This window comes from Fistularia commersonii, chromosome 27 (assembly GCF_037954325.1).
Source record: "Fistularia commersonii isolate RoL2024-O1a breed Wild chromosome 27, RoL_Fcom_v1.0, whole genome shotgun sequence".
In the NCBI taxonomy this organism is placed as follows: Eukaryota; Metazoa; Chordata; class Actinopteri; order Syngnathiformes; family Fistulariidae; genus Fistularia; species Fistularia commersonii.
The window spans coordinates 7557479-7569966 of NC_141310.1; the positions used below are offsets into that span (position 1 = coordinate 7557479).

The 12488-nt window shown below is 36.4% G+C and overlaps 1 protein-coding gene across 3 annotated transcripts; it reads left to right on the top strand.

Moving 5' to 3' along the window:
* Nucleotides 1-587: 587 nt before the first annotated feature.
* Nucleotides 588-12473, top strand: LOC147217944 (nuclear receptor-binding protein-like). Of its 3 annotated transcripts, XM_086175179.1 has the most exons (18): nucleotides 588-715; nucleotides 1127-1536; nucleotides 2013-2135; nucleotides 2563-2664; nucleotides 3785-3874; nucleotides 4080-4120; nucleotides 4265-4359; nucleotides 4861-4944; nucleotides 5553-5611; nucleotides 5691-5789; nucleotides 6574-6706; nucleotides 7052-7139; nucleotides 7301-7351; nucleotides 7841-7976; nucleotides 8081-8134; nucleotides 8333-8396; nucleotides 10169-10224; nucleotides 10662-12473. In XM_086175179.1, the coding sequence occupies exons 2-18, from the start codon at nucleotides 1300-1302 to the stop codon at nucleotides 10734-10736; spliced, it is 1587 nt and encodes a 528-aa protein (XP_086031305.1). In that variant the 5' UTR covers nucleotides 588-715; nucleotides 1127-1299; the 3' UTR covers nucleotides 10737-12473. The 3 variants fall into 3 exon arrangements, with proteins under 3 accessions (XP_086031305.1, XP_086031304.1, XP_086031306.1); XM_086175178.1 differs by having other exon boundaries at nucleotides 10169-12473; XM_086175180.1 differs by having other exon boundaries at nucleotides 598-715; nucleotides 1390-1536; nucleotides 10169-12473.
* Nucleotides 12474-12488: the final 15 nt, after the last annotated feature.

Below are 12488 nucleotides of genomic sequence, written 5' to 3' on the forward strand. Positions count from 1 at the left end.
TGGATACTCTGTTTTGTTATAACAGTGACGTTTGACATCATATAGATTAACCAAAGTGTTTAAAGACATACATATTAAATAGCGTTATGTTACACTCTGAACGACTATCCGGATCATTTATGATGCCATTTTATGCTGCCTGAAATATAATGAGCGTTATTTGGCGCCTCACTATCACAAACATCAAACTGCGAACAATTTTGCAGTAGCTCTTAGTATGAGCAAAGTGGTTAACGCTATCAAAGGGACAAAAAACTTTTGTGTGGCCAGATGACGATCAGGCCATTGTTGTTTTCGTGCTAAGTAGATAATGACACAATGCACAATTTAAAAGACGTTGGCAGTACTATTTGTTGATACGTCATTTGATGGCACGACTTAAACAAATGTCAGGAATATAATTTTATTTTGAGTTGTTTCAATTTCATTTAGTTCAGGAGCTTATGTAATAATAAAAAACAAAGATATTTTCCGTAACGGAACTCGCAAAAATTAGAGATGCATTGCAAATTTTCGAACAACACCGTTTGTGCGTTTTCACAGCGCAAACGAGTGCGCCTGAACCACCGGCCGCCCCTCCCACTTCTGCTAGGAGAAAAGAGACTGGAAACCCAACATATTATATTATGACGAAATAGCGTTTTCTTCACGGTATCTCCACATTACAGCTTTTCGGCCAGAATGTAATCTAGGGCTGTGAATTCTCCATTGTACGGTAACGTGTTTTGTTTGTTAGTTCTAAACTTTACACCGAAGAATTGTTTGTTTATTTACTTTCTTTAGCTTGGTGACGTTAGCCGTGAAAGTTAGCAAAGCTGTCGAGGAAAGAAGTTTAAGGTGACGTTTGACAGTTTGAACATTCAACGTTAACATTAGCTGAACATGAGCAATGAAGTTACTGGACTTTTGTGACTATCGCGTCGTATCGTTAAAGGTTACCTTGCAAGTTGTCTTTGGAGTGTCAATAAGAGATGTGTGAATCTTTTTTTATTGGGATCAGAATCAGAATACTTTATTGATCCCTCAGGGGAAAATTGCTTAAAGGATATGATAATTAAAAGAAATTTTCATCATAGTAAAGTTATCTTCATAGCATCCACTCATTAAGCTTCTAATTTGTTTGTAGCTCTTCATCCCACTGGTTCTAAGCATGGCTACGAGTTAATGAAAACCAGGCCTTCAGGGAGGATGGATGTATAACCACCTAAAACAGAGAGGAGAAAGCGAAGAAAAGGGCCTCCCATTACGTGTTGTGGCTGAGGAGCAGAGAGCTTTGGGTTCAACAAGGGTTATGTCATAATGGCAGAGGCAGAGGCGAGAGGAGCTCCAGATGCAGAGGCAACAAAAGTAGGGTCCAAAGCTGCACACTTGACTTGTAATGCTCAGCAGGCACAAAGTGGAGCTTCGGTGTCTCCACCTGTGGCCTCTTTAAATCCGCCCAACACCCCAACCACAGAGGATGAGGATGAGAGCGAAGATGAATCAGATATCCTGGAGGAGAGCCCCTGTGGCCGCTGGCAGAAACGCCGAGAGGAAGTAAGTCACAATACTCGCATACAAACCAATTACAAAATATTATGAATCTTATCAGATATAAACTGTGGGGTTTTCCCTCCTTCAAAGTTCAGAATTAGGGCTTAGTTTGGTGAACTGATGTATTTTTTTTGTTATTTTCCCACTCTCAAGAGTTTGGATTCGGAGAAGGTGGTAAAATTGTAAAACTTCCCGACAACTGGGTGTGTTCACTTTTAGGTGGCCAAGATAATAACATAATCATGTGATGTCTACCTTTTGATGAAGGCCTATAAACCTCAGGGTCAAAAGTTCCTAATTCAACAATATTTTTTGTAATATTACATTACATTACATTACATTACATTGCATTTGGCAGACGTTTTTATCCAAAGCAACTTACAATAGAGGACATAGGGACTACAAATACACTTGCAAATACACGATGCACAGGAATATATATATATAATATATATTTTGCTTCTCTTTTTTTGTGGTAGGTGAATCAGCGTAATGTTCCAGGGATAGATGCTGCATACTTGGCCATGGACACGGAAGAAGGAGTGGAGGTTGTATGGAATGAAGTCATGTTTTCAGAGAGAAAGAACTTCAAGCTGTTGGAGGTGAGACGTCACTTTCATACAGAATCAAAGTGAAACTGAGTAGTTGCATGACTATGAAAGTCATATAATTCAAACATCTCAATCACCAGAACTCAACCTATTGTATATATTTATGTAGATTTTGCGTGATGTCATCTGTTAAATGTTTGGACAGTATCCCTCTATTGGGCATTGGGGGTACTGTAGGATCATTTGAGGTCAAAAGTTGAAATTATTTTACACTTGTTTTACATTCTTTTTTGTAGATTGGTAAAAGCAACTGTCCATGATAAAATATAAAACTATTGAGTCTGAAACCAAAGTACAATCCCCTAGTTTTGTTATATTATTATAAGTCAACTTTTATATATATTCGTATGTCTCGATAAGTCTGTAGAACATTTTCCAGACCTCACGAATCTTCTTGTATTTTGCCTGATTTGTTCAGGAGAAAGTGAAGGCTGTATTTGATAATTTGATGCATTTGGAACATGCGAATATTGTCAAGTTTCACAAGTACTGGACTGACAACAAGGAGAACCGGGCCAGGGTGAGTTTTTTACATGGTAAAAATGTAAGTGTTAATTCAAAATTTGAATTTTAGACACTTTTTATTTCTAAAGTTGCTTCCAGTGTTATTTTTTGAGGCATCATATACCATCCTCTTCTTTTACAAAATTTCATTGCTGGACAAATGTAAGAGGCAAAATTCCTTTCACACTGAACATGGTGAAATATCATCGCGTTAACAGATATTATTTCTTTCATTGGAAAAAATGGTGTCACTCAAATTTTGGGTAGGACTACCAAGACATTTCAGCTTAACCACGTTGACGTATAACTGAATTTTTTAAACTTCAACATATTTTTCACCCATCAGGGCATAACTGATGACATAGCAGTAGTTTGTGGCTTAGTGCAACATAGGAAGACGAGAGAGACATGGGAGATCAACGCTCCCCAAAATTCATTTCCTGGGAAGCCATCTGCCATAAAACCCCTAACAGCACAAAGAGGCAGAGAAGGTCATAGTGTGGTGATTACAGTGCTTGATAATTGCATTCAGTTCTGAGAAGAAGGGAAACCAGTATTTGAGGAGAGGATGGGGGTTCTCAATAGTACACAAATAATTACAGAAAATCATCCCGTTACCAGTGTTTTCACTTGGGCTGGAAGAGGAAATAAGAAAACATAGTATTATGAAACATTGAGACACATGTACATTTGGAAGAAACTGATAGTTATACAAGGATATAAGCACAGAATCCCATAATCGTTTTTAAAAGGGAAATTGTATATGAAAAATGACTTTAAAACCATGAAAACTTCAGAATATGAAGGGATTGCTAATGCAACTGCTGCACAACCTCACAGAAGAGGAAGAATATCACAGCTCTACTGTTTTATAATTTCTGGTTGCTGACATCACACATTTCCTTTTAATAGCATGCATATGCCTTTCCCATGCACAATTCCCCCCTTGTGACATCACAGTTTCCTCTTCCAAAGTGCAGCGTCTTATCTCTGTTGGAAGCAAAAAGACAAGACACCCCACTCCCTATCTCTCTTCCCCCCACCGCCACTCCCACTTTATCTCACCCCTCCCTTTTTCCTCTCTCTCTCAGTCAGATACCCTATTTCATGTCCCTTACTTTCTCACATTCTACCAGGTTATATTCATTACTGAGTATATGTCATCTGGAAGTTTGAAGCAGTTTTTGAAGAAGACAAAAAAGAATCACAAGACCATGAATGAAAAGGTAATGTATGGTTATTGTAAGAAAAATTGCAGCCTATTTTACACAGTAATTGGCCTGTGACTACTGCCAAGAGAAATTACTTGACTATGTCACTGTGTCCAGTATTTGGAAAGTTGGATCTCATAATGAAAATCATAGTCAATCATAGTTATCTTATCAAAAAAAAGCCCCGGTAAGCATTATGATAAGATGTGTCATCCTGCAGGCTTGGAAGAGATGGTGTACACAGATCCTGTCAGCTCTTAGGTTGGTTTGCCTCTTTGCTGACACTTCATACAGTCAATGTCTTTACATTTAATCACAGAGGAAAAACTTAACAAAAGACATTATGTCAAAATATATTCCCTTATGCCCTTGCATTTTATATGAATATTTTTTGGATACCTTTAGTTACCTCCACTCATGTGATCCTCCCATCATCCATGGCGATCTTACCTGTGACACAATCTTTATCCAGCACAATGGGCTCATCAAGATTGGATCAGGTAAAGATCCTCTATGAAATGTTATGCTGCTGGACTGGTATTGATTTAGGCAAAAAATAATTATTAAACTTAACACATTATGGTTTTTATGGTTGTATGTATTTAGTAATTAAACTGTGAGTTACATTACTGAAATATCTTGCAATTACAAAACTAATAACAAGTTTTTGTACGTACATCTGTAGCCATGTTATGTGCTATGTTATTGAGCATTCCTTGCATGCCATTTTGTGGCATTAATAATTCTCTGTAATTGCAAATCTAACTTCGTTTGTATTCTGGGAAAGACTGGGTGGGACCTGTTAAAGCTTTCCTGCGCTTGGTGTATGTCAAACCTTACTCTTTATAAAGAATCTCCTGCACCCTAGTCTTTACAACTGCTATTTTCTCTGTTCTGTCTTTCTTGTGTTCTTAATTGTCTTTTGATCTAATTTTTTGTTTCATAATCTGTTCTTCCCACTACCAGTTTATATAATGTTCATTCTCTTGTCTCATCTGTAGTTGCTCCTGACACCATTAACAACCATGTGAAGACATGTCATGAGAAGCAAAAGAATTTGCATTTCTTCGCCCCAGAATATGGAGGTACAGAAAACCCTTGAAAAAAAATTAGTATTTTGTAGCAGCTCTGTTCATAATCCGACTAGTCATTTGATACACAAAGGTCTAAGACTGAAATGTCTGAACTACTATTTAATGACATGCTCTGATAATTTGTACAAAGATCACCAGTTGAACCCTTTGTGAATTTTATTGTATGTGGTCTTGTTATTTAACAACTTAAAAACTTTGGGATGAAGAACAGTGAAATACGATTTATGTTCTGTGTAATTTTACTTAACCGAAAATGCAAGGAAGCACACATTTAGTAATACTTGCTTCAGTGTTGTTTAATTGCAATAGATGGTGAGGAAACTAGAAACATGTTCACATGCTTAACTGAAACAATAATCATAGTGAAAAGGCCCACCTAGATAGTGTCAGATTAAGATTGTGTGAAGTTGTCCAGATGTCTATGTTATAATGTTACCAAAAATACCCCTGTAAACAACTACAGCACATCATAAAGCTAGCTGGTTGTAGTGTAATGATTGTTGTACTTAATAAAATATGATGTCGTACTTAATAAAATAACCAAGTTATATTAATTGTTATATTAATTGTAGCTGGATTTTGTCATTGTTTCTTTACAGTTTTTGCTGATGTGACAACAGCTGTAGACATCTACTCATTTGGCATGTGTGCCTTAGAGGTCAGAACAGATCAACAATATTTGGTAGAATTACTTGACACAAGAACCACAACAATATTCTAATATGCCCATGTGGCAGATGGCACTTTTGGAGATCCCTGGCCATGGAGACGGAGGACATGTTTCTGAAGAGGCTGTTAATACTGCAATACAGTTGCTTGAGGACCCACTGCAGAGGGTAGGACAAAGAGACCTCCTTGATCATTAGATATTCATGTTTGTGTTTATTAATATAGTTATGGTTTATTTAGTGTTGCTTTTTTTACTGTTCTAATTTAGAAATAATCTAGAATCAAAATCAGGTCAGATTCTTTTCATTGAACAGCAAGATATTTTTTTAATTGGCCTTTATAACCCTCTAAACTCGATGTGAAATGAAGCAACTAAGATGTGTGAGCAGACTTTCACAATTCATTTAGTGTTTTAGCAGATGTGTTGCTTTGACCTTCAAGGAAGTACAGATATTTATGAAGTGCCCTTCCTTTTTAGAGGATCAAACATAAAGATAGATTTGACAGACAGGCAGTTTCAGGGAATAATTCTTACCTGTCCCCCTGATGTACTGCTTAAAAAAGGTCAGGTGGGGATTCTAAATGCTAAAAATTCCTAATGAATTTAGAAAGAAGCCATCAATAGGATTAAAATATTACGCATATCAGAGTGATAGAAAAACTTGAGAAAATGCCATATTAATAATTTGGTTTATTAAGAAAAAGAAGGATAGTCCTAGTTACTTCAGGAACACTGAAAGTCTTGGATGACCAGAGAGAGAAACTGAAGTAAGGGATTAGATAATTCTCTCCTTGTTAAGAAATAACCCCAGAGAAATCTCTTGAAGTTGTGCCACACCAGTCAGATCAGAAGCATCCTTCATTGTCAAACACATCTCAGGAAATGACAGCCTCATATTTCAATCTCAGATATTTGTTCATACTTGTGTGACTAAGAACTTTGTTTCCTAGGAGTTAATTCAGAAATGCCTTGAGTGTGACCCGACTACAAGACCTACAGCCCGGGAGCTGCTGTTTAATCAGGCTCTATTTGAAGTGCCAATGCTGAAACTCCTGGCAGCACATTGTACTGTCAGCCATCAATGCAAGTATTTAACATACATCATGTTAAACCACTGAATACCCTTAGGTAGTAATGTCCATCACAATGTACTTTTCCGCGACATATCTGAAATTTGAAAGAAATTATAGAGTGTAGAAGAAGAGAGATTTTTCTCATGAGTGTAAAGTTTAATCCATATCCGCACACAGTTGAGGCCTGACCAGTCATGATTTGCTGCCTTTTGAGTTTTAATTAACTCAGCACTTCTATATACCAGTAGCCTAATGGTTTATATCATCAGCCACGAGTGAAAAACTGAAAGGTGATTAACATAGTGATTCATCCCAACATTAAATATCGTCTGATGAAGTGTTTTTCATTATCCAGACATGATCCCCGAGAACGCCCTGGAGGAGATCACCAAAAACCTAGACCCTAACCTAGTCATTGCTGAAAAGAAAAACGTTCAACTCAAGTAGGTATCTGTAGTAGGCTATCAATATTTGGCAGGGATCAGCTTAGTCTTACACTAACCTTGTGATTGTTGCTTGTGCTTTTCTTGTAAAAGTATCATGTTGAATTCATTGTAATTGCTTTCCTAAATACACAAGAAACCTTCTGTCTCACAATTTGTAGGCTTTCACAGTTTCCCGCCCTGGAGGTTGATAAGTTTTTGGAGGATGTGAGGTAAGAAACAAATCAGTATTGTGTACATTATGGGTACACCCATAACCCATCTGCTGTAATGCCATCCATTTCTTCATACCTTGGATGATTATCGGTATTCTGCCACATGGTGGCAGTAGAAGACTATTTGTTTTACTTCGCTACCCTTTTACCCTTGACATGGATAACTATTTATGGTGCTTGGATATCTTGATTTGTATCTTGACATGTTCTTGATAGCAGTGATGTTATATCCATTATTTCATTCAAGTGACACCAACATTTTTGTCTTTCACATTCATTACTTATTTTTGAGATCTCAAATAATTAAAAATGTTCAGCATTGTAATTTAAATTATTACAACATACCTAAATTAATCAAAAACCTTAATGTACTCCTACACATTTTAACACTGTAAGTATTGATTCGGTAGTGTAGCTTCTCTCTCTTGCCTTCTTTCTGTCATCCCTGTTTTCTTTTCCCTTTATCTTTCTTTTTTTCTGATTCAGGAACGGTATTTATCCCCTGACAGCATTTGGGCTTCCTTGTCCTCATCCACCACAACAAGAAGCTATTAAATCACCTGTAATTGTTCCCTTGGACAAGTCCCCCACACCTGAACCTGCAGAGCTGGAGACACGGCGGGTATGTGTGTGACATGTTGCAAATGGCAAGATAAGGATGCAGTGGTGTCATTTTCCTCTTGGGTATTTATCATTTGTGTCCGGATGTTCACATTATTCTTACAGGTTATCCACATGCAGTGTAATGTTGAAATAGTTGAGGAGGGACCAAAATATCATGTAAGATTTTCATATATTTAATCAATGATTTTAACATAATTTTCTGTTGTGTTTCTTTGCCATTTAAGGATTACATATCAAAGAAAAAAAAATTATATAGTGTTTCAACCAAGGATTAATTCTTACTGCTTCATACAAAGTAAAATGGCATCAAATGATAATCAAATGATGTTGTTTGCTGTTTCTTTCCTTTTATAGCTGACATTACTCCTGAAAATGGACGACAAACTGAACAGACATCTAAGCTGTGACATGTTACCTCGTAAGAGCAATATTTTATCTCATACTAACGAATTATTCTTCCTTTAACTGAAAGACTCCATGGTGTGTGAGCAGGGTGTGCTTTTGGTGTATGAAACAAAATAGGGGTGTCTTTTCAAAGGCCACCTTTCAAAACTTCAACAAGTATTTTACTTGCTTCAGCACTTGTACGATAAATAGCTTTTGGTAAAAAGATAATTATATTTAAGGAAATACTTAAATGCCTGTATAAATGCACTTTATCTTTGTCCTCATTTGAAAATATCTTTGAATGAAAGTTTGGTTTTGTTGGATTTTTTGAATGAAATTTGAAAATTTGCGTTGACAGTAATAGTCTAGTGAAAGTAAGTGTTGCAATGGTCAGACTAATATGAACAGTACGGCCAAGTGCACATGCACACACACAGGTATGCAAGGCATGTATAATGTTGCAGGCATGTTGGCAATGCTGGGCTTGTGAGAGGCTGCAACTAACAGCTGCCACCTCTTCTGTCAAAATCTGACCATCATATCCTAGGCTTTCATCTCACTGTCTCTCACTCACGCACATGCTTTATTTTCTCAATAGGACACACAACTTTATCTCTTCTCCACTTTCTCTCCCAGTGCTCAACTTTACGCACATACACATGGCACTTTAAAAACGTCTCTGTCATTGATATAAGATATTCTTTAAAGCCCTTCTTATCAGTATGCTTCTGCCCGGACAAACTGTGTGATGGGTCACTTGTTAGCTGAACCAATTAAATTTCAGTCTCCCCTGCCTTTTGCCTCACACACACAACTTCAACGCCTTTTCAAAATGTGGAGCTTGGTTTTTTTCCCTCCAAAGTAATATGGCTTTTAGGTCAAGCTCCAAGCATATATAATCAAGAAAGCTGCTCCCCGACCCATCATGAGTCTTCTCATCAGTTGTGGGCTGCTGCTGTTTTATCTTTTCTTAATATCAGTTTTTGATGCTGCAGTGCATGCCCTCTATTACTTTCTCTTTTAACATTCATGGAGTGTTTTTAAAACATGCTGACAGCTACTTGGTTTGAAACTGTATTTCAATATGGATGGAATCTGAAAATTACCTTGAAAGAAAAATAGTCACGCCTGCAGTACATACAAATGTTAATTCAGAAAGGCTAAAAGAATGATTGTGTTTTGATAGTTAATATACCTCGAAAAATGGTTTATAAAGACCTTTAATATTATATATTTGACATATTCTGTCTCTTTGGTTTGGTTGTTTTCATTATAAGCTTTCTCTATATGATGTTCAGGCTTCTACTGACACACTGGTGTTGCACTTCTCTGTTTTGCTGTCAACATTCTAGCAGCATAAAATTGTTTCTTACAGTTGCAACATAGAGGGACTGAGGAATATCAATCAGCAGATATTTAGTAATTATTATCTTATTAACCACTGTAACATTTGACTTTACAATAAAAAAAAAAATCATTTTAAATGCTTGATATAGGAACAGAATACTTAAGATTTCTTCCCTAAATATCCCATTGTTCTAGAAAGAACATAGAATATATAATTGATGATGTTGTAAATTGTGGTTTCATTATGATAATTGAAGTTGATTGTTTTTCCCCTGAGAAACACAATGGTAAAATAGCATCAAATAAATAGTTGTTCATGACATGATTTGGGCTTGATAGTAAGAAAACCAAACTGCTTTGAGACATCTTTCTTGGTAGTGAGAGTGTGGCAATGGTAATGCAAAGGGGATATTACATGTCTATGACTTAGTTACTAACTGATGGTGTGTGTTTCAGATGAAAACATTAAAGACTTGGCTCAAGAGTTAGTGCAGCTGAGCTTCATCAGTGAGGTGGGTGTCTGGGTTTTAGATTCAAAGCGTTTATTGTCACATGTACAGTATAGAAATGTGTTTCCCTGTACTGTGAAATTCCTAATTTGCTTTCTGCAGTGCATTTGGATTTGTGCTGATATCTTATGTGTGTCTAATGTGGAAAGTTGACACAACCCATGATTGTCCTACATAGCCTCCCACATGCACACCTTCCACTTGCAGCCATAAGACACTATGCTCGCATACAGCTCCATATGTTCTCCTGTGCCCACTCACTTCATGTGCGTGGCTTGTAGAGTCACTCCATTTCACTGTGGGTGATAATATCCTGATGTTGAACTTAATAATCTTCTTAATGGATTTTATGAATATATAAAACACATGTAAGCACTTTTGGTTGTGTTCATGCCCTGTCTTTAATAGCATTTTGTTGAAGATGTCTTTTGTCTTTACAGATGGACCAAAACAAAATAGTCTCTTTATTAAAAGAAACAATCAGCCATGCTTTCCATGAGCAACAGTTACCCTGAACAGGATATCCTTTAAGTAAGAATACACAATCTTTTAGTTTAGTTTTTTTTATTACTCGACATTGTGTCTGTACTGGGTATTTTTTTAATTTGTATTTTTATAATGTGAGTCAAGGCAAATCAGGGATTAAAGGTTCTTAGAAGCACATGGTACTTTAAGCATAATGCTGTTTTTACATAATGAATTCAACGGAAGCTCAAAGTTTACAATTAAAGACACTATTTCAAGCTGGTTTTGTCAGTTCTTCTGGCCTGCAGATCCTCAAGGATGGCCAGATACTTATTCAGGTCTTTACTGTTAACTCACATCCCATTGTTACTGTACTTTTAATTTTAATGGATTAATAAACCTACGGACCTCCAGCGTAAGATTACTATGGCTTTCCAGAAGGTGCAGGGAAACATTTTTAAACCAAAGGGAAAACAAAAGCAAAATAGCTAAGGCTATGCCTCCCTTCCATTTCATTTTCTTCATTCTTACATGACAGAATCTTTCCAAGACTGTGACACTCCTGTTAGGTTAATTATTTCATAAATATGTAAATATGTCACTGCTTACTTATAATTAGCAGAGAGCAGCTTTAAACCAAATTTATAACGCTTTGCCTTTTTCTATGGAAGATGTTACATTGATTGGCTACACACTGTTACTGAATCTGTTTATTTGTTGTTTTTTATGTTAATTTACCATTTTCCATTTTCCACTTGACTTTTCCACTTGACGTGCCTAATGGTCCTCCCATCTCAATTTACTTTACAACTTTTTAGCATTTGCCTTTAAATGTAATTATTGTGTATTTTTTTGTGTTTTTTCTTCTGAATTCAGCTGCCATATACTGTTAAAAGTCAGCATGGCCTATTCCAAATATATCTGTCTGAGATTATCATCTCAATTTTTTTATGACACATGCTGTATGTGATATGTATGCAGTTTTACACAATGACTATTTTTCTGTGATTCATTCATATTCAAGTTTACATTTGTTTTCAACTTTGGGAATTGCCTTTTGCTTTTTGCGACACTATTCCAGGAACATGTAAAAGTCTATCTGAAAACACACTTAATGATCATAAACAGGAACTGGATATTGGTGTTTAGTCAATTTGCCTTAATTGAAAACTCTTTCTAATGAGATCCAGATCTCCAAGCATCTTGCTTCGGAGGGGTATTACTTTTGTGTATCCAGACTACTATCTGTTCTCAATTGTGTACAGCTTAACATCACCCAAGTGCATTGTTTACCTTACTTTTGGCTATCAGACAGTCTTTCTGTAGCCTGATGATACTAACATCCAAAGAAATGATTCCAAGATGATCCAGGAGAATGTAAAGCTTGGTCAAAAAGTGGTATAAAAACCAGGGCAGCTTCAGTTTCTTTCTCTCTTTCCCTCCCTCCCTCTCTCTTTCCCCTGTCTTATTCATGGTTAGAAACTTGTGTTTCTGTCATGTTATGGAGGATGTTAACTGTAGTTGTATGTCTGTTGTGTAATGGCTATTGGATTTTTATTGTCAATAAATGTGACATGTGACATGTACCCTGTAACAGTCTGGATGTTCTTTTCAATAAATTTGTGATTTTTTTTTATTTTTTTTATAATTCATTTATTGGTTTGAATTCGTGTGATACAAGACTATGCAGCTTGGTAAATATTAAAAACAAGTTTGAAAATCAGGGTTGTTAAAACATTTTTTTAATCACAGCACAGGTAAACTTTTCGCGGTGTAACTTGCGCCCGTCAGTGGCGCGCACG